This window comes from Xyrauchen texanus, chromosome 32, assembly GCF_025860055.1.
Source record: "Xyrauchen texanus isolate HMW12.3.18 chromosome 32, RBS_HiC_50CHRs, whole genome shotgun sequence".
NCBI lineage: Eukaryota > Metazoa > Chordata > Actinopteri > Cypriniformes > Catostomidae > Xyrauchen > Xyrauchen texanus.
In genome coordinates, this window is record NC_068307.1 from 19611168 (window position 1) to 19634471 (window position 23304).

The following is a 23304-nucleotide window of genomic DNA, read 5'->3' on the forward strand; positions in this document are numbered from 1 at the left end:
AGTCTGGTAAACACCATGAGCTGTCCCTGTGCATTTATTATTCTATCACCAATCCTTGTAAACACACACATACACAAACACAAATTTGCACGCATGTACACCCTCAAACACGCAAACACCCACTAGGGCTGTACAATTTATCATATTTTAACCACGATCACCATTTCTGCCTCTCATGTTTAATTAAGCAGAACCATCTGTGATATTAGCTATTAAGCATACATTATTAGCCAATAGCCAGGTAAATCTGCACATTTTTGTTCATTTTTATTATAGACAGTGTCTACGGATGATAGGCCAAATAACAAGCTCTTTCAAAGTCCATATTCACATCAACAGACCTATCATACTCTCTTCAGATTTTTGCCAATGACCAATCACTGTTTCACTTTTGAGAACACCCTGAAATACATAGCCGGCTAGCCGCATATATTCACGAGTATCGTATGATTTATACTGGATGTGAGCTGCTCTGATCTATAGTGTATTACCCATACTCAGAACACACATGTTTACAATAATGTAGTGTTTCTCAGAATGGTTCTGTGCTCGATACACATGAAATGTATTCCTTCTCGTGCTCTGATTATGTGTTTTATATACAAAACAGCTGTGCTCTGTGTAGGGCTGGGTAAAAATATAGTTTTTTCTGAGGCATTGCGTTCTCGTTTGTTCTCAATATATATTCATAAATCCCAAGATTGATCGTTCACTCTATGTGGTAAACCTCTATAATACAAGTATATCACTCACTTGTGCAACCAAATCTCATGCTATGTGACTAAAAGTGTCTATGATTACCCAGTGGCTAGTAAATGTTCAGAGTTCACTCACCAGTGATTGAGTAGTATAGTGGACCTTTCACTGTGTTTTGAGAGTAAATTTAGGTTTATCTCATTCTCTGTGTCCAAAGACAAGATCCATGGATCTATATGTCACTGAATAATGTCTCTTTTAATACCCTCTCTGTTTTTTACAGTCAGTTGTTGGTTAACAACAAAAAAGAAACATGTAATTGTAATCACACATGTATGCGCTAAATAATTGAAATTTTTCTTCTCTCATTATTTACGCTTCTTATAGATTGAATTTGAAAACATTTTAAAAGCTAAAATTTAGGATTTATTTTATATGTAAGCAAAATGGACATTGTAACAGAAATGTACACATATGGATCGATATCGAATTAAATTGAGATCGGGAATCGAATTATGAGCTTATGAATCAGAATCCTATTGAATTGGGAAACCTGTATCAATACCCAGCCCTAGCTCTGTGTTAGGTTTGGTTGTGTGTGTCGCTTGTGCTGACCATGTTATATTTGAAGTGCACTAATTTACTTCAATTGCACATTTCCATAATTTCAAGTATGTTTGACAATTACAAGTTTCTAAACAAATCTAAAATATGCCGACTGACATCCACAATGACTGTAAGAGTTTACACAGCAGCTAGCCAGGCTGGTTTGGCGCTCCATAGCATGGCAATGCTCCAAGATTTTCAGGCCAAGCTCCTCAAAGATGTGGATGAGCAAGGCTCGAATCTTGATATGGCTAAAGAGCTCCGCACCGCCACAGATCTGGCGCTGCGAGCTACTAAAGTTTCCATGCAGGCCATAGGAAAGGTGATGGGTAATTTGGTGGTTTTGGACTGGCATGTCTGGTTAACGCTCAAGAAAATGCGTGATGCTGAGAAAGACACCCTACCCGACACCCCTGCCTCCCATGACAGCCTTTTCAGACATGCCGTGGAAGGCTTTTCTTTTTTTTTATCCCCACTACTTAGTAGGTCCTTGTGGTGGCGTGGTTACTCACCTCAATCTGGGTGGCGGAGGACAAGTCTCTGTTGCCTCCGCTTCTGAGACGGTCAATCCATGTATCTTATTACGTGGCTCATTGTGCATGACACCGCGGAGACTCCCAGCATGTGGAGGCTCATGCTACTCTCCACGATCCATGCACAATTTACTACACACCCTATTTAGAGTGAGAACCACTAATCTTGACCATGACGAGTTTACCCCACATTACTCTTCCCTCCCTAGCAACCGGGCCAATTTGGTTGCTTAGGAGACCTGGCTGGAGTCACTCAGCACACCCTGGATTCGAACTTGTGACTCCAGTGGTGGTAGTCAGCGCCAATACTCGCTAAGCTATCCAGGCCCCCATGGAAAGCTTTTCTGAACAATTAGTCGCAGCACAAAAGCACTTTTTGATTAAGGAAAGTGTTCCCTCATCTGCCCTGCTCACGCTCTGCTTCGAGCCAGTGCCCGGCGAAAAAGCCCACCCCCCTTCCTCGGTGCCGCCAAACACTCACACATTCACACAAGACGGTCACATAGTATCAAAAAGAGGGCTCAATTTCTCTTCATGTTTCTCACACCCCACACACTATGATCAACTGCTTCTCTATAGCGAGCGGCGCTCTGTCTCTTCTAAAGAGCGAACTGTTGCACCCGCTGTCTCACCATGCAGACTTGTGGTGAACTGTCACAGGTGTATCAGACTGGGTGCAAAAAAACAACTGAGCATGGCTATATTTCATGGCTCCAATTTGTGTGCAGGCCGCCACGATTCAACGGCATTATACCGTCCATATCTCGAAACGCACCGTTGTTACAGGCAGAGATTCACAATCTCCTAACGAAAGACGTGAGAGATATTGTTCCAGACTGCTAAACTCTCAAAGGGTTTTACAGCCGCTAATTTCTCGTTCCAAAAAAAGACGGCGGGCTTCGGTCGATCCTAGATCTGAGACAAGTAATATGTGTTTTAATGCACTTTAAATATGCCCATATTAGAAAATCATTATTTTATATTGATTTCTGTGACACTGAAGACTGCAGCAATGATACTGAAAATTCAGCTTTGATCACAAATTGCATTTTACAATATATTCAAATAGAAAACTGTTCTTTTAAATTGTAAAAATAGTTCAAATTATCTGTATTTTGGATCAAATAAATGCAGTCTTGGTGAGCAGAAGGGACTTCTTTTAAACGGTAGTGTAGGTCTAAAATTAAGTAAAGTCTTTATGTAAAGAAAATGTATAGTCAGATTACTTCTTTTAACTTAAAACGTGATTTTGATCATTAAGTCTCCTCACATTCATTCGCTTTCGGTCACATTCCTCATTGATAGGCCCAAGGGAGGGGTCTTTTGTCTCCTCAGGTGATAATTACAATCAATATTCATGATTGTTCACGCTTCCTCGCATATGACCTTTCTAACACTAAAAGTGTATTATATATAAGTTAAATTACTATATTGTTTTGTATGAATGAGTGATCAGGATGGTTTTCACATCATTTTGTAGCAAAAACTCTAGGCTACACGATCCAGTTCTCAAACGTCTTGTAGACGGGTTTGGTCTCAGTTGATTCAGTTTTAAAATCCACTGCAAACCTTGTTAATTTATAATGAATCTTTTACAAGTTTCAAATTAATTTTAAGACTTTTATAAAAAAAAATATTATTAATAAAAAAACAAAAATTAATAATCAACGTTTTATTACTTTTATTACTTTTTATTGAACATCTGTGTCTTTCATTATTTTGCTGTTGCTTCACTTTGTGTTGTGCCCAAGAACAACACTTTACCATGGTAAAATAACTGTAAAACACTGCCTGTCATGCCTAATGTTTTTATTTTATTTTCTATTTCAGCTAAATATATGCACTATATCAACCTTTCTGTCTTTAGATATCAGCATCAGGCTGAGGAAAATACTGTTTGGCCTCTATTTTGCCAGTTAATAAGGTTAATAAGACTGGTACATGTCTTGGGTCAGTCTGCCTGATTCAAATCCAAACTGTGACCTTTAAAAATACACAAGCCTTTATTCAGATGACTTGATTCACTGTATTCAGTCTGAGTCTGGTCTGCAGCACATGGGCTGCACCTGAATTTTGATTAATTTCAGTAGCGTTATGCAACCCAATCAGCAGAAATGACGGTTCTGTTTCGAGTCTGTGGGACATGCACTGAATTTAGGCTGAGCACTGCCTCAGGTAGCATTATGTCATTTGGCGTCGGTCTCTAGAGAGATTAATTATTAAATTGTTTGTGGTATCTAATTAGATTGGATCCAAATAATGTCACACCCCCATGTCATTTTTTTGCCTGGTGCCATTTTTTCAGTATTCTAACTTGAAATGGTTGAGTTTAAACTTGAAGAGAGTCTAATTTGTGTTGTCTTACTCTTCTGAAGTGAGATGTATGAGTCTTGCAACATTGACTGGAAGCCTCTCTGCCTTGCTCTGGTCTTGACCTCCATTTCCTCTCAGGAAAACGTCTTGGTTACTGTTGTAACCTCCGTTCCCTGATGGAGGGAACAAGATGTTGTGTCGATGTAGTAACACTAGTGGATAAAAGGAGAAGGAATGCCCACACTCATTCAGGTTTTGTGCTGAGGAGCCAAGACAAGGTCCTGGCCATTTCAGCAGCTAGTACAGCATTGTGGCAAGAGGGACACAATGACAGTAATGACAAGTTGCAACAGTAACCCAGACATTCCCCTTCTGTCACTCACTCGACGTTATGTCGATGTAGTGACACTAGGGGTCCCTATAGAAAAACGCCACTACAGCTGAACCGTGTTACGTGAACTGCCAATGCAGGTGCAAGCAAGCTGCTGCGTGCATAATAGCAGGTGCATCATACTGCACGTAACCTCCCCCAATGCCCCAAAAGACGTCATGTAGTTCCCCACATCCCTGAGGGGGGGAAGCGACATAAATAGCATGGGAAAATAAATAGCATTCTCTCTATGTTTTCTCTCCACAAAGTTTTAGATTTGGCCAATGCCATCTAACGCTATTATACAGTGCATCCGGAAAGTGTTCACAGCGCTTCACTTTTTCCACATTTTGTTATGTTACAGCCTTATTCCAAAATTGATTAAATTCATGAATTTAATTTCTACAAACAATACCCCATAATGACAATGTGAAAGAAATTTGTTTGAAATCTTTGCCAATTTAAAAAAAAAAATAAAAACGAAAAAGTCACATGTACATAAGGATTCACTGCCTTTGCTCAATACTTTGTTAAAGCACCTTTGACACCAATTACAGCCTCAAGTCTTTTTGTGATGCTACAAGCTTGGCACACCCATTTTTGGGCAGACCTCTCAAGCTCCATCAGGTTGGATGGGGAACGTCTGTGCACAGCCATTTTCAGATCTCTCCAGAGATGTTCAATCGGGTTCAAGTCTGGGCTCTGGCTGGGCCACTCAAGGACATTCACAGAGTTGTCCCGTAGCCACTCCTTTGTTATCTTGGCTGTGTGCTTAGGGTCGTTGTCCTGTTAGAAGATGAACCTTCGCCCCAGTCTGAGGTCCAGAGTGCTCAGGAGCAGGTTTTCAATAAGGATGTCTCTGTACATTGCTGCATTCATCTTTCCCTTGATCCTGACTAGTCTCCCAGTTCCTGCCGCTGAAAAACATCCCCAGCATGATGCTGCCACCACCATGCTTCACTGTAGGGATGGTATTGGCCAGGTGATGAGCGGTGCCTGGTTTCCTCCTGACATGATGCTTGCTATTCAGGCCAAAGAGTTTAATCTTTGTTTCATCAGACCAGAGAATTTTGTTCTCTCATGGTCTGAGAGTCCTTCAGGTGCCTTTTGGCAGACCCAGGCGGGCTGTCATGTGCCTTTTACTGAGGAGTGGCTTCCGTCTGGCCACTCCACCAAAGAGTCCTGATTGGTGGAGTGCTGCAGAGATGGATTTTCTTCTGGAAGTTTCTCCTCTCTCTACAGAGAAATGCTGAAGCTCTGTCAGAGTGACCATTGGGTTCTTGGTCACCTCCCTGTCTAAGGCAGTTCTCCCCAATCGCTCAGTTTGGCCGGGCGGCCAGCTCTAGGAAGAGTCCTGGTGGTTCCAAACTTCTTCCATTTATGGATCATGGAGGCCACTGTGCTCATTGGGACCTTCAATGCTGCAGAAATGTTCTGTACCCTTCCCCAGATCTGTGCCTTGATACATTCCTGTCTCTGAGGTCTTCAGACAATTCCTTGAACTTCATGGCTTGGTTTGTGCTCTGACATGCACTGTTAACTGAGGGACCTTATACAGACATGTGTGTGCCTTTCCAAATCATGTCCAATCAACTGAATTTACCATTGGTGTACTCCAATCAAGTTGTAGAAACATATCAAGGGTGATCAGTGGAAACAGGATGCACCTGAGCACCTGAGTGTCATGGCAAAGGCTGTGAATACTTATGTACATGCGATTTCATTTTTTATTTTTAATAAATTTGCAAAGATTTCAAACAAACTTCTTTCACTTTGTTATTATGGGGTATTGTTTGTAGAATTTTGAGGAAAATAATGAATTTAATCAATTTTGGAATAAGGCTGTAACATAACAAAATGTGGAAAAAGTGAAGCGCTCTGAATACTTTCCGGATGCACTGTATCGGGGAAGGTGTTCGTTTCCTTTCCTATTCATTTATGGGGAAAAGACCCCGTGGAGACAACATCCTGCCCAAATGGGGAGGTCAACATGTGGCAATACAACACATGGAAGAGGCACTCATCCTGCTCGCGAGCCCCGAAAGCTGGCCATGAGGTGAGCTGGTCTCATCTCGTAACTCAACGGGGGAAAATGAGTGTGCTGGGGAAAGGGAGGTCCGTGGGGATTTAGCTCCCATTGAACTCGTAGGTAGAAGACGCAGCGCAGGGAGTGGCTGGAGTGGCCGCCACTGCAACATTGCCATGGTCATATTCTTGCAATTAAAACATGAACCAACCACGAACGCTGTCTCAGTGTTACCACTGCCCCGACACATGAGGCAGCGCCTGTGGCCATCTGAGGCGGAGAGCTAACGACCGCATCCAGGAATCACACAAAGATGGAAAGGAATCTTTATAAAGATGCGTCTTTAAAAAAACATTAATGTCAGTGTGTTCTTAAAGAGAAAATATACTCTTTTAGCAGAAATATACTCTCTTAGTAGCACTGTCAGAGCACCCACAGGCATAATTTTCACTAGGCGTGCAGAAGGAGAGAAAGCCACTGGAATGCACCGTATATCCAAGAGCATACGCTTCTTCGAGGTGAATGGAACAGCAGTAGTATTCAGCTCGCTGTTACACAACCGCTTGGCTCCAAAGAAAAAATCTGAATGAGAATGGGCATTCCTTCTCCTTTTATACCCATATGTCTGGGGGAGTTGTATGCAAATTCCACTCGCCAATTCCCATTGGCCTTTTCTCAAAGGTTGTGGTGTTTCGGGTCTCTCAAGAGCAACCCCCAGTGTCACTACATCGACACAATATCGAGTGAGTGACAGAAAGGGAACCACAATTTCTCCAAAGCTATCATACCAGCAGCCAAAACACAGCAAAAATCATTACAAAAACCCCAACATTATGTTTTTTATGGGACATGAGAAAAAAAATATTTTATGCTAATAGAGTATGTTAATTGGAAAGAGTGCTTAATGGAGGAAAAGAAAAGATAAAGGAGAGAGGGGGTGACAAGAAATCACAAGTTATAAAAGAGTGAGTGAAATAATAACTTTGTGTGTATCTGTTTCAAAACCTAGCGAGATGCTACCTAAACAGCATTTTAAGGCTTCATTTACGTACACGTTCCCGATACAAAGGCTGTTTCAAATGGTAGCAACATTATGCTGCTACATTGCAATATTGCATATGTATTTCACGGAAAAGGCACTAATTGAACTAATGGACAGTATTCATCCAAGATGGCAGAAAGACGAAATAAACATCAACTATAAATATACCTTTTTTCCATTATCGATAAACTAAATATAGACTGAAAATTTAACGTTTTACCAAATATTGTCTGTGCTATGTATTTGTATGCTTTTTAGAATAACACATTGTTAGCGTAGAACCATGCTAACATCAAAAGTTGATCTCTTATTAGGTTCCATTTCTGTTATGTTGTTGCCTTAACATGTCAGAGCTAGAGGTGTTAATGATTAATCGATTAATTGTTGTTAATAATTTGATCGCTTGTGCATGGCATGTTACGTCTTTTCCGCATCATAGAAGACGCACGGATGAAGATGAAGCAGGCTTAATGTAATCAGTGTTTGAGTATTTCTTTAAAAATTAACATTATGATTTGTGTGTTAAAGTAGAACATGACAGCAAGTACAGTTTATCTGCTGGTCTCCTTGTTTAATCCAACCTACAATTACGTCAGTGATCACTGGGAGAGGGCACATTCAGCTATATCCTCATAATTACCATAGAAGTGGGATGTAATGTACTCTGTTTACTCAGTGTTTAATGATTTGAATTAATTTCATATAAAACAATACAAAGGTCTGAAATATCCCACGATCCACAACGTGAAGTTAAAAGGAACTCAAAGATGTATTTTGTATACAAGTTATTATTAACTGTAATTCATTACCAGTAATTAAACAATGAATAATAAACATGAACATGAACTGAATTAAGAATATTTTAGTTTTTTTTTAAGTGTATTCATTGAAACACAAGGCTACATTCACATATTATTTGGAGTCCTACACATGCATTATTCTGTATTAACGTTAACACTTAATCAATTAATTGATTGTTAATTTCCACAACAATTGATTAAAAACATTTCTGAAAATTGACATCCCTAGTCAGAGCCAGCACACCTATCAACAAAAGCGTTGTGAAGACAATGAAACCAAATGAAAGAGGTAGGCAAAAATGTTAGATAAACTGATATTGATGGGTTTTTTACAACCTATACAGATTGTGATGTTTACTTGTCCGATAACCAATATGAAGAACTGATATTTTATAACTTGTTCCTTTTGCACAATGGTAACTAAATAATCATTACACTACAACAATAAAAACATAATATTATTAGCCTATGCTTATTTTATAATAGTAGTCAAACTTATTACATATACAGTGGCAAGAAAAAGTATGTGAGCCCTTTGGAATTAACTGTTTTCTTTATTAATTGGTTTTAAAATGTGATCTCATCTTCAGCAATGTCACAAGTATAGACCAATACAATGTTGATAAAATAACAACACACAAAAAATGTATAACCTTTCATGTCTTTACTGAACACATTCCATTAAATGGTCACAGTGCTGTGTAAAATGTTAGTGAACCCTTAAATTTAATAACTGGTCGATCCTCCTTTGGCAGCAATAACCTCAACTAAGTGCTTTCGTTAGCTGCGGATTAGACCTGCACAATGTTCAGAAGGAATTTTGGACCATTCCTCAGAACAGTACTGCCTTAGCTCAGCCATATTCTTAGGATGTCTGGTGTGAATGACTCTCTTGAGGTCATTCCACAGCATCTCAATTGGATTAAGGTCTGGGCTCTGACTGGGCTCCAAAAGGTGGATTTTCTATTTTTGAAGCCTTTCTGTAATGGATTTACTTTGATTTTTAGGGTATAGGGCTGTTCCGATACCACAATTTTGGCTTCAGTACAACACCATCCCTGGTACCTCAGTATCGATACTTAATCAATTTTATAATTAACAAATAAAAAGCTTCAGATTTTTTTATGAAATTACACAGAAAACTATTAAAAGAACTGCATAAAGATACAAATGTTGAGTTTTCCCATTTGCATTTTTATGGATTCCATGTTATATGAAACGTTATGATCAAATGGTGTTTAATCAAACTGAAATATACAGTTTTAATAAAATAAAAAATATTATAAATCTATATCTAAATATATATATATATATATTATTTTTATTTATTTACAAAAAAATTTAATTTTATTTTGGGTAAAATAAAATTATGCACAACAGAGCTTCGCAGTTTTAATGAAAAAAATCTGATTACCTGTGGCACAAGGCTGTTTGCGTTTGTGATATTGCTTATAGATAGTAATAATAATAATAATAATAATGCAACCATTTAATACTAAATAATTGTTATTATGAGTATTAATGCTACTTATTGAATATAAATTTTTTATATTTTTCTGTCTTCAATTTCACGCATCCATTTGAATAGAGCTATGTTAGTGGGACTTTTATTTTGACAAACCTTTCAGTTCTTCCTGTTTTTACGAGTTAGTTATATCAAGCTTCCCATTAATGCTGGGATTATCCCAGCACAAATCTCGAGCGGAAATCTACGAGCTGCACCCGAGGAATTCATTTTAGTGTTAACAGCCGTTTATAAAGCCGTTTACATGCGACTCATGTAAAAGGACCTACAGGCAGCTGCCTATGTAGGCCAGCAACACCGCAAACTAGGTTTTGGAAAATATATAGATTCTCATACTAAAAGTGTAACTGATGTCATGGCATGGATTGTGGTTAACGCTAATTAAAATTATGATAGTCGGTCAGGGCTGACAAAAGATGATTCCAGATCAAGTTTTGGAGTTTGTCTATGTCCCCAGTAACCTTTTCTCTGTCCTCTGTGTCACTGGGGAAGTGGAATATAATCAGGAAGCCACAGCAGACAGGCTTGTGTCGTAATCTATTCCACTTTCCCTGCTTCTACCAGATGGCAGTCCTCTTGTGTCTTTGACCGGACAAGAATGTGCTGCTTTGCTATCTTACATCCTACAATCCTCTTCTCCAAACCTTCACTCTCACTGAAGTCGTGTGTCAACATACAGTACTGTGCAAATGACACATAAGATGTTTCACAAAAACATTTGTCTTAAGATGATTTTTTATATCTTCAGCTTTAGTGTGCCAAGAGGAAATACACATTTTAGACTCACAAATATTCCTTTTGCAAATAGAATATAATAGAAGAACAGGGAACCTTGCAACAGGTGGCATGGCCTCCACAGAGCCCCCCACTGAAAATGTATTCAGTTTGGGATTACATGAAGAGATGGAAGCTATTGAGACAGCCTAAATAGATAGAATAATTGTGGTGAATTCTCGAAGCTTGGAAAATCCTATCTGCAAGCAACCAAGTATCTATAAACTGTATCAAGGAGTACTTATAGGAGAATTGGTGCAGTTTTGAAGGCAAAGGTGGTCAAGCCAAATATTGATTTAGCTTTTTTATGTATACTGGACTTTGTATGACGTAAATTGATAAATGAAAACTATTTAAATTTTATTATTTAAAGAAAGCATTGTTTAAAGAAATTCTCACTATGCAACGTTTTTCACAAGTGCCTAAAACTTCTGCACAGTACTGTACATACTCTTTTAGTGGTGTTTTCTAAGGCAAGCATCACTATTAATACTGCTCATACTTAATAATATAACAACACCCTGGCAACCACCCACAACACCCTATCATTATGGTATTTTAACTTGGTCAGTTTGCAACCACTCATAATCCCCAACAACCACATGGCAACACCCTGGCAACCACTCATAACACCCAAGCATTTTGCATGGGCAGGCAATACTCTTATTTTCAAAAAATGTAAAACATCTGTGCATGACATCCGTGCATGAAGTCACTATTTCTTGCGAGATAACACATTTTTGTTTTCACTTCTGTTGTAGTTTTGCACTTCCTGTTGTGGTTCTACATGCTTTGTCGGGCAGATATAATACTAACATCTATCAGTACCTTTACATGTGATGTTATGATCAAGCTACTACCAGTTTTTGCATAGTCGAGCTACAGTCTTAATCTCTCTAAGTATACATGACACAATGCGTAATAGAACATTTAAATCACGGTCATCAGCACCACTGTAAACAGTAAAACGGCTGTGAACGACAAGTTCACGAACAGTAAACATAAACTTTAATGATATAAATGATCTTAAAACAGCATAAAAGATGAGGACACAGACACATATGCAACACGCCCACGTGTCTCTTTCTCTCTAGAACCGGCATCTCCGTCTGACACTTATCTCGCTTTCCCACTGATCATCTGATTCAGCACAGGCCGTGCTCCATCACGGCCCGGCCATATCCTCCTGCTCGCTCACAGGGAAATTTTATTTTGCATTCGTTTTCTGGCTTGTATCTGGCTTGTATTTTGCAAAAGAAATTTTTTATATTGAAACCTGTTTGAGTCGAAAGATAAGAGTCTCTAGTTTCATCCGATATGCCTTTTTGAATTATTTTTTTTTTTTTAACTATTTGAGCAATTTATTGCAAACCCAGTGTACACTTGCGTGCACTTAAGTGCATTTTCTTCTTAGAAATCATATATTTACTGTGCATTTTTTCACATTAAGAATCAATGGGTTCATCCAAAAGCGGAACATTTTTGCTTTCAGAGGTTTGATATAGAGTTAGGATGAACATCAGGTGCATTTTGAACTGTTCTGAGGTCAGTGCAGAGAGAAAGCACACTGGAGGCTAAGTCATTCACTAAATAGGGAGCAGGGGATTATCCTATAGCTCTCTGTGCAGGTAAGTGCATTCGATCCAAACTTCCTATCAAAAGTTTAGTTTCAGGCTGCAGATGATGTTTGGTCCACTCAACATGTTTGGCAGACACAGGACAATGGTAATCAATATGTAGCTGCAGAATTTATAATGTATAATTTTATTTTAACATGATTGGCAGTGATTGGATGATGTTGGCCATTACCTTTGAATCAGAATTAATTATGCTAATTTCTTATGTAATGTCTGTAATGTTTCAAAAACATGAATAACCAATACGCCTGGAAACATAATAAACAATTTGATTAAAAAAAAATAATTAATCTGGCTTTCTATAGCTTGGTATTATTTAAAATTTCACAACTTAGTCCCACTGTCCACATACATATGCTGCCATTAATTTTTAGGAAAAATATTTGCTCTAGATTTGATTTGTTTTTTTTTAAATAAAAAAGGAAATGGACACCGCAGTCATTCTTGGGTCTCAAGAGATTAATGTATGAATTGAACTGTCACATATTCCCTGTTGTCTTTTTTTTGTGCTTTTATGTTGAAGTTCTTGTTTAGTTCCTGTTTCCTGTTAGGTTTTTGTAGTCCTTTGTAGTTTCATTTTATGATTGGTTTTCCCCTGATTGTTTCCCCAGGTATTCCTTGTTTTCCCTTGGTTATTTAAGCCCTTGTTTCCCCCAGTTCATTTGTCAGTTCTTGCATGTTTGATTATGCTCTGTGCTAGGTTCCCTGCATTTTTATTTATTCTGAGCTTTCTAGTTTATTTGAATAACGCTGCATATAGATCCTCATTCCTCACCTGCCTCGTCACATCAACTATCAGGCAGAATCCAATCCAGTCTCTCAATCTCACTATCCTTTGCCAAAAGAATGAAACCCCAGTTTATGGGTAAAGAAAATATTTTTCTGCTAAGCATTTTATTTTCTGAAACTAAGCACGTTAGGCCATTTCTCTTCTGTTTCTTTTTTTTTTTTTTTTTTTATGTTTTAAAGTGCCAAAACACAACTATAAAATACATTTGATGGGCCACTGTCTTAGCAAACATACGTTTTAATGTGTTTTTATGAGAGAGAAAATGTTAATATAATCTAATCAACATTTTAAATACCCAAAGTTTTCCTACACTGTGGATTACAACTGCTGGTGTGGGAGAAAAAAAGGTCAGGCTCAGACATTCGGTTTGCTACACTCTCTGAATGAAAGAGGATTTTATTTATTTTTTCATGTAAATTTTATGATGCTGTAAATGCAGACAATTGTCCCTTTAATTTAATTGGGATTTGCAATGCAAATTTTAATTCCTTTACTTGGATTTGAAGAAAATAATCTGGAAAACAAATTCCTGACTTTATATTCACACAATGAATGAGAAAACGTCAACTTTATGACAACTGTGTTTTTTAAAACCGAGTTATTCCGAGAAAACATTACATCTCTAGTCTGGAAACTTTCTCCTTCACATGATGAATACGTCATCACTGTGACACATATACCCCTTGCGGTATAGGCTCTGCTTTTCACACAGTAACACAACAATAATAATAGGGTCTTATCCCAGAAACAAATTTTCAGACATTCCGGTTCTGGCTTGCGTTCACACAGAAGTAGGGCTGAAACATTTAGTTGACGTTATCGACAAAGTTTACAATAAAAAAAATTGGCGATCAAAATTTTCGTTGTTGAATAGTCGTTTGATCTAATTTAATGTAATATGAGATCACTTTAAACTCAAATGATGAGAGCAGAACTACAGCTCGCACCTGACTGTGGAGAGGAAGAATTACACAGCTCACAGTCCAGATGCTCTCTAAACTTTCCAAACAGCTTCAGGTGATGTAGATCGCAAAGTATGAGGGAAATTATAATGCAAAAATACAAAGTAAATACAGAAGCACTCTTGTTGTGAAATAAGCAGAGCTGGAGCTGCCGCTCTGCTGAAGCAAAACTTGCGTGTCGAGCATCTTTAAAGGAAAGACCCTGACATTACATCTTAAATGCAGTTATATTTAATGTGTTTATTTAATGCTTTATAAGTTCAAATAATATGGAAGCAGATCATGTAATTAACTACAAAATGACCTGAAATTTTTCTGTGCAGTCAGTGCCTTTGCGTTTGTGATATTGCTTATAGATAGTAGTAGTAATAATAATAATAATAATAATAATGATGCAACCATTTAATACTACATAATTGTTATTATGAGTATAAATGCTACTTATTGAATATAAAAATTTTATATTTTTCTGTCTTCAATTTCATGCATCCATTTTAATAGAGCCATGTTAGTGGGACTTTTATTTTGACAGACCTTTGAGTTCTTCCTGTTTGTACGAGTTAGTTATATCAAGCTTCCCATTAATTTAAGTTGTGTGAATGTCCCGATCTGAGGGGGAGAGATTGAAACTGCATCCGGCTGATGCTCACTCTGTCGCAGGGACGCTCATCCCTCGAGTGCGAAAGCTTGCTGCAGCTAAATTAGAACGTATTGGCTCGCGACTTATTGAATCATAATATGTCACTGTGCATTTCTTATCATGAAGAAAATTGGCAATACGCAGCTTTATTAATACGAGAGAGATTGTTTTTTGTGAGTTAAAGATGGATTGAAGTTTGCCCCATTTACACTGCAACAAAATATGTTTTTGATTTGTTTTTGTTTTGGCTTATTTTCCAATATAAATATGTAAAACTCTTTTAAAACAACATGAAACATTTTTGTAACTATACTGCAGAAGAAACAATTGTTATCTGAGAATGTTGAATATAATATAAAAAATACAAATATTTTAAAATGCCTAAAAATCCTTTTAAAAAAGATGCATTCACCTGAGAAGCAGCATATAAGATATTTAGACTTTGTTTTTAGAGAATAGATCTTGAATATAAGTATATTTTGTAAAAATATAAAATACACTTGTATACAAAATACACTTATATTTAAGATACATTATCATAAAGCATATCTAAATATCTTATATGTTGCTTCTCAATTAAATTTATTTTGTTTTAAGGATTTATTGAAATTTTTAAATGGAAAACAAGACAACAATATGTTTTTTTTTGCAGTGAATTTCTTTACTGAATTAAACTACCCCTTTAATTCAGTTAATGTCATTGTTAAAAGATGATTTTTTTCCCCTTTTTATTGTTAGTAAGCATGTTTTATACAACCTTTTAAGTCGGGGCATAAGCAGAATAATAATAAAGTTAATAGCTAATGATTAATCGTTGCAATAATTGCGATTAGTCGAATAATCGTTAGATTAATCGATTTTCTAAATAATTGCTAGTTGCAGCCCTACACAGAAGGCTCCTCTGCAATTTTTCCAGAAAATTCCAGGAATCAAAGCCTAATGTGTATGATGTTCTACTAAAAGCATTTACATGAAACTTTTAAAAGACATATTATAGTTTAAGTCAGATTAAAAAGTGTCTGTAAACATGTGTGTGCATTTGAAATGTGTGTGTGTGTGTGCAATTCTCTGCCATAGAGCAGCTGATTTCAGTTGTCGAAATTAATTTAGCACTGCTTACTACATGACTAAAACATACATGTCTTAAATATGCACTCTCTGCAGTTTTCCAATGTTCATATCAGTATCAGTGTGCTGCTTTAAATGTTGTGCAGGTGTGCGTGTAGGCACTAGTGTGGCATTGCTTTACGTGAATGCATTTTACAACCAGCGTCACTGGTTTAGCCTGCAGTCTTCTCCTGTCCTCTGTTCATGAGGACACACACACAAGCTTAACTATGTATCATATCAGTGTTTGTTCTCCATGCCTGTACAGAGCACTGTAGGATCAGTCTGTCTAGCTGGATCTGTGCCACTGAGGAGCTATGATCACATCCTTTTTAATAATGAGTTTCTCTCTCTCTCTCTGTATATCTTCAGTCCATTTTCAAATATTGAACAGGCTGTGTGGTATACTGATAGGATCAGATCTTTTAGAACTTGTTTTATTAGTCTGATCGTGGCCAGTTCGGTAGATCATCTATGTAACTGTTTTAAAGCGTGTTTGAGCTGTGTTAAATGAAAGTTCTGGGTTCAAAACAAGCTCTATAAACAGCATTTGACGCATAATGCCCATCACCACTAAAAATACAAATGAACAAAGCAGAAATCATGGATATTGTAATGCACTTGCAGCTTAGGAAGCATTTTTGTTAAAACACATATAGTGGTTCCAAAATGTATGTGGACACTTAAGCCACCCTTAAAAGACCTGAAAATCACTGCATTAAATAGAAAAATATCAAACCAAATAGCCTTTATTTTAAAGAAAGAGCAATCATTTTAATTGATAATACAGTAGATATACTATTCAACATGAAGACAAAACGTAGTTGGTCACTTTCTAGTTGTCAAACGTTAGTGTAACATGTCTATAGTTAATCTGATTAACTACAACTTTGGTTACACTGCTTGGGCACCTATGTGAACCTAAGGGGAAGTGATTCATACATCCCCTTGCACTAAGTTTCTCTATGTGAAAAGTTATTTGTATCCTTGGGGTTTACCAGCTTTAGTTAAAATATTGGAAATAACTTATTATTATTAACAAGTTATTTTACTTCCATTGTAATTGGATTACTATAGCCACCATTTTTGCTTTATTATTGCTTTTTATTTTGTGGTAACACTATGCCATAAACAGGATGTTGTCAATAAAGCTCAACCTTTATTGAACTTGCAACATTTCTTCCTCAGAGGGTCAGTGTATAGAGGTGTAAAGCTTTAAAGATTTTGAATGGCTTTTAAAAAGGCTATCAAAGTTGAATCGGCTGCACATAGTTTTTTGCAAACTTGAAATCAAAAGACCAGACACACTGTAGTTTGTCCAACATGAGATTCTTTCAGTACTTGCATGCTCAATTTACTTTCACTTTACTTGTCTTTGTAAAAGTAAAAGTATGCTAATGCTTTTGTTATCCCTATTTGTGACTGTAGAAAGGATGAAGTAGAGTGTTTCTGACTTGTTCGGATGTAGAAATCCTTTGAGCTATATGCTCATAAAACCGCTAGCATTAGACAGTAATGCTTGTGTATGGTATGTATGTATGTTCAGCCTCAACCGGAAAAGTCTTGAAGCTCTTCTTGAGAACTCAGCCTGTGGTGATCTCCCTTCTGAGGAATGCTGAAAACATCTGCTTCCTGTTTTCCTACACTTTCACTGACCCATTAGCTAAATGGTTATATCTTATCTAGAGAATCTAGTGTTCTTCTGAGTTTTTCTTTAGAAGTCTCAAAGTTGACTGTGAATAAAATGCCTCTCTTGCCTGTGGTTGTGGTTTAGTTGGCAATCTGTCCTGATGACAACACTATGGTCATTGGTTCTACTTTTAAAGTGGAGATTTAGAAACAAGGGCTGTTTTTCAATGTGCATTCTTTTGTGATTATACGTTCTCATGGACTCATTCGACTTCATCCACTGCCGAAGTTCAATTCCAGTACTCTTTGATTGCAAGCACCGATGTATAAAATACCCAGGATGTGTTCTTGATCAGGCCGAAGGTCGAGGATGCATCAGATGGTGACTTGTGTGCAAGAAGCCATTTGAAGTCCCAGAAGTCAATGCGGCACTACGTCTTTTCCCTCAAGAGTTTTCCACTGTAAGCTCGTGAAAGTCTGATGGCTCTTGAGAGCTATTTTTCTTAGAAAAAAAAAGAAGCAAAAATCAAGGTTACAGTGTGGCACTTACAATGGATGTGAAGAGGGAAAACCTTTGGAGGGTTTAAAGTCAGAAATGTGAAGCATATAATCTGATAAATGCACTTATATTAATTCTTCTCTCAAACTTGTGCATTATTTAAGCTGTAAAGTTGTTAAAAGCATAGTTTTTACAGTCCCTTTAGGGTTTTAGGGTTTAAAACATTATGTTGTCATGGCAATGAAGGTGGAATAGGTAATAACTACACAGAAAAAGTCAGCTATTTTATCACACTAAATAGCACTTTCTCCCCTTTTCTCCCCAATTTGGAATGCCCTATTCCCAATGCGCTGTAGGTCCTCGTGATGGTGTAGTTACTCGCCTTAGTCCGAGAGGCGGTATCTCAACTGTCTCCGCGTCTGAGACAGTCAATCCACGCATCTCATCCCTTTCTTCAAGTCTTTTGAACATTGTTGGTTTTGGTATTGTGGAGATGGGAATGTGGTCGTGTGTCTGTCAGTGGGGAGAGAGGAAGCAGAAAGAGCCATCTCCTGGTGATTACTGACTCTAAACACCTGTTTTATTTCAGTGATGGCGAGACGGGGAGTCGCACACACATACCCAGACTGGAGCTGAACGCTGAAAAGCTGTATATACTTAGCATCTATCGAGTTTATGCTGACTGTAATCATTGAAGCTGATGTGTACAAACTTGAAGTTCTTGCTGAAAACATATTTTGAGTAAAAACCCTGAGAATAAAAAGAACATTCACATGAACTGCGATGCTGGCTCCCGCTTCCTTGTTTCCCTCAACCTTCAGAACATCTACACTGTTGCCAAAATCCAGGATTTGGGAAGAAGACTGGCTGCCATGGACACATCAACGCTGGCAGAAGTCATCCGCTCCTTGGCTAGCATCCAGGAGACTCACCATAAACTGTCCTTGCCCAGGAGCGCTGCTTCCAGCAGCTCCTTTAGGCACAGGCAGAGGATGGGCAGGTCTTACGGAGTTGGATGGCTGCTGGCGGGTCTTCCGCCACGGCCCTGGAAGCAGTGATGAAGCCACACCTTGTGCTCATGAAGATGGGGCCCCAGGATGATCCAGAGGCGTGGGCAGTGCCTTTGCGCAACATCTCAGCATGCAGTGTTGCAGAGGCATTCTTCAAAATTATCTCCTGGGTGGGAATTCCGAAGGAAATCCTCACTGATCAAGACAACATTTATGTCATGTACACTGTGTGAACTTTATGAGTTGTTGGGGATTAAATAAATTCACACCAGCGTTTATCACCCACAAACTGATGGGCTGGTCCAAACGATTTAATCAGACCCTAAAGATTATAATTCGTATGCGAGGATGCTAGAAACTTGGATAAATGGCTGGACCTTCCCAAAGCAAAAATGTGATTAAATATGTCCTTGATCTTCGAGCAAAGCTACACACAATGTGTAGGTTATCACAGGGAAATTTGCTCCAAGCTCAAGAGAGACAAAGCCGGCTCTATTATAAGGGTGCTCCGCTATGGGAATTTGCACGGGAGACAAATCCCTTGTATTAATGCCCACTTCAAGGTCTAAATTACTCGCCAAGTGTAAAGAACCCTTTGAGGTCACATGGCGAGTCGGGGATCTCGATTATAAGTTCAAATGAATGGATAGAGGCAGAGCACATTGTGGAGAAAGGTGATCTCTGTGTCCATGGTAACGGTAGTTCCAGAGAGGGCGGAGCTCGGTCCGGAGGTTTAAGTTAAATGTCACTCACCCCGTACCTTTGTGGAGACCACCTCTCGCCGTCTCAGCTCACGGAGGTGGCCAAGTTGCAAAAGAAGTTTGTAGACGTGTCGGTCGTACTGCTTGCCCAGACACAACAAAAAAGTGATTCGGAATGAATTAGAGGCAATCCTCAAGATGTAAGTAATAGAAGAATCACACAGTGATTGGGCCAGCAAGTATTTAAATTGATTGAGAGTGAAGGATTTGATTCATCAGTGATGAATGGGTGTGGGCGGTCACTGTTGAACTCTGTAACAGTAGCCAGCTGGTAGGGAGCTGTGCAGTGTGTATACCTCACTCCCTTGGCCTCAAGAGGTGCACTAGAGACTGATGCTAGTGGCTATAGCCTTTAGCCTCCTCATTAGAATGCCTGCCTCCCATGCCAGAGACGCCGGTTTGAATTCTGTTTGGAGCGGGTCCAGCAGGACTGGTTACACCTTTTCTGATTGGTGAATCTTGATGCAGGATTATGGGTAGTGTAGTTCTTTATAAGAAATTTAGTTGGTGAAGAATTTGAAATCACACTTATGCTTATGGCTTGCATATATCATCCATAAAGAATGAAAGGTTTATATATTATTACTATAAATCAATTTGTCTTTGGAGAAAAAAATGATTTTGTTTTACTTCTGGAACCCTACTGTTGCACTCTGTTACTTAATGCCAATTTCCATAACCCCCTTTTTACAGCCAGAAAGAAAAGCAGTGTTTCTAAATTCTGATAGGTTATCTGGATCTTGTGTTTCAGGGGGGCTTTCTCTGAGGTGGTGCTCGCAGAAGAGAAGAGGACAAGAAAACTAGTGGCAATAAAGTGCATCCCAAAAAAAGCTCTGGAGGGAAAGGAAAACAGCATTGAGAATGAAATTGCAGTGCTCCACAAGTGAGTCATTGAAACTCTTCATTTACAGATGTATACCACACACATATTATCAACTCCTACAGTGAAGCTCAGATTTTAAAGTCCACAAAGTTCACAGTATACACTATCTGTAACAGCAGTGTTATCTCAGAGAGAGAGGACAGTAAGTGATTTGTGCATGTGTTAAAAATCTTATATTTTTTTAAATTGAATCAAAAAAGCTCTGTGGGAATGACTGGAGCCTAAGCAGCCAACACTATTTTTAGTATTTAGGTTGCCTGGGTTACCACAGCCAAAGAGGCACAGCATTCACAAAGAGATTTGAGCAGACATGTGAATGAGGAAGCACTCACATGCTGCTATAAAGTCACATTTCTCAATAATGCTGTTGTTACCAGTAGAGGGGATTTAAGGCCTTTGCTCACCAAATGCAAATTTTCCCCTAAATTTCTCATCACAATTAAACAATGAATTTCTATTAAGCTAATTCACATCTGGAGTGAATATTTGTGCATTGACAAAGCAAGGTTTTTTTTTTTACAGTGATTGTGCCGATTTGTTTTCCTGCCTGCCTATGAAATGCCCTGATCAATAAATTATGACTTTGGATCACGTGTCAGGAGCCGCTGAAGTTACCAAAACCAGCACAACTGGTGGCGCTAAAGCAAATAATGCTGTTTTGACCACCGACATTAAATGCTCACGGAAGTATTTCTGAACCAGCAGTGAGGATGTGTATTGCATTTGCAATAAACTTTTTTTTGTTGTTTTTTACACGTATAGGTTCTCTTATCATGTAAATGATATTGATGCATCACTGCCTTGCATCCCCTTTAAAAAAAATCTGATCTTATATGGATTGTCCTCATAATGTATTTTTTGCCTTTGCATTTAATCTTACCTGAGTTCTCTAAAATCTCTAAGATAATATAAATTGCAGTGTATTTGCCTTTGTTTTTCTTAACCATATATTAATATTATTAATACTAGAGCTTTGACTTGCAGTGCGCTCATTGTGCCTTTGTACACCAAAAACAGGGTGGTTTCTCCACAAAATGACGTAATCGTTATTGCTGTGATATCGTTAAGTCGTTAAAAGCTGTGCTGCCTTTAGCAGTACTAAGGTATCTAATAATGGGTCAAACTGAAGTGGGGTTTTGTGTTTAGATGTTGTAATGTTTAATTTGTAACATGCAGGGTTACCTACCATACTGGGCTAAAATTGCTTCTTGATTAACGCCACCTATTTTAAAGGCTTGGACGTGTTAATGGCAACTATTCGCCTCACTTTTAACGTGAAAGGGTGAGTCGTAGGCGATTCGTTTTGCATTTGTTTCAAGCTCTTTGAAAACTTTCTCCCAATTGGATACATTTGAAAACACTGCCTTTGCATTTTAGTGTGGTAAGGGGAATTGAAGATTTCTGAAAATGATGACATATTTGTTGTTGCCTGGACATGAAAGTGTCAGATACGTCATATGAGCCCACAGGGGCCACACATGGAAAGGTGTGGGGGATGAGTTTCTACAAACACAGGGGGCGGGCATGGACTGGACGTGGTATGTTAACGCTATGGCATCCACGATCCAGTGGACAAGCCTCTGTTTGGAGACAGCGTTCCCTTTCCACTGTCCGCAGAAGCAGACGAAGAGCTGCTCTGAGTGTCTAGCTCAGCGTGCTGTCCAAGTAGATGCGCAAAGCAGCGTTCACCACCTGATCCTAAAATGGGTTGTGGGAACCTTGGGCATATAGCCCAGTCGGGGTCTCAGGATCACGTGAGAGTTACCTGGACCGAAGTCTAGGCATTCTTCGCTGACAGAGAGCGCTTGCAGGTCCCCGACCTTCTTGATGAAAGTAAGCGCGGTCAGGAGTGAGGTCTTCAGAGAGGACTTTACCTCGACTGACTCAAGGGACTGGAAGGGAGCTCTCCAAAGGACCGAGGGAAAGAGGCACGGTCTAGGGGTGTTCACCCTCCTGGCACCACTCAGGAACCTGATAATCAGGTTGTGCTTACCGAGGGACTTACCTTGGACGTCATTGTGATATGCTACTTTAGCAGCTACATAAACCTTGAGAGAGGAGGGTGACAGCTGCCCATCCAAACTCTCTTGTAGGAAGGAAAGCACTGACCTGACTGCGCAACTCCGGGGTCTTCGCCATGGGAAGAACACCACCTTACAAAGATACACCACTTCAGGGATTAGAGGTTTCATGTAGAAGGAGCTCTATCCTGAGTGATCGTGTTAACCACAGCAGGACATAATGCAATCACAAGGGTCAGGTCAGAAAAAAATGTGGCTGGATTAAAAATGTCCCTTTGTCTTTCAAAGGAACTGTTTCCAGCAATGACATAATTCCTGATTCTGCTAATGCTCCATTTATTTTTTTAAGGGACTAGTATCTGCAACCGGATGGCCTGAGGATCAGAGGCTGATTTCACATTCTGAGGGATACTGGGGCAACCCAGTCACTTTTGGTTGCAGATTTGTTATTTTGTTACCAGTACCTTTACACACTGTACACATAAAGTCAGACTTAGACACTGGTTTCTCTATAGTTGGGATGCATCCAACTCTGCCTGTAAAGGGGATCGACTTTATTATGGGAAATTACATAGCTCATGGGAAAGTAACGCCAATGCTCGACATATCAGATCGAATAGATCATTGTTGTACAACTGATGAATTGTTTCACAACTTCCCAGATGTCTTTCCTAGTTGTG

The 23304-nt window shown here is 38.7% G+C and overlaps 1 protein-coding gene across 3 annotated transcripts in view; it reads left to right on the plus strand.

Annotated features, from left to right (window-relative positions):
• Window positions 1-23304, plus strand: part of LOC127625788 (calcium/calmodulin-dependent protein kinase type 1-like) — a 103246-nt gene that overhangs the window by 36265 nt on the left and 43677 nt on the right. For all 3 annotated transcript variants that reach the window (XM_052101140.1, XM_052101141.1, XM_052101139.1), the window contains one exon: window positions 20472-20603. In XM_052101140.1, coding sequence (XP_051957100.1) covers window positions 20472-20603 — 132 coding nt within the window. The remainder of the gene's footprint in view (window positions 1-20471; window positions 20604-23304) is intronic.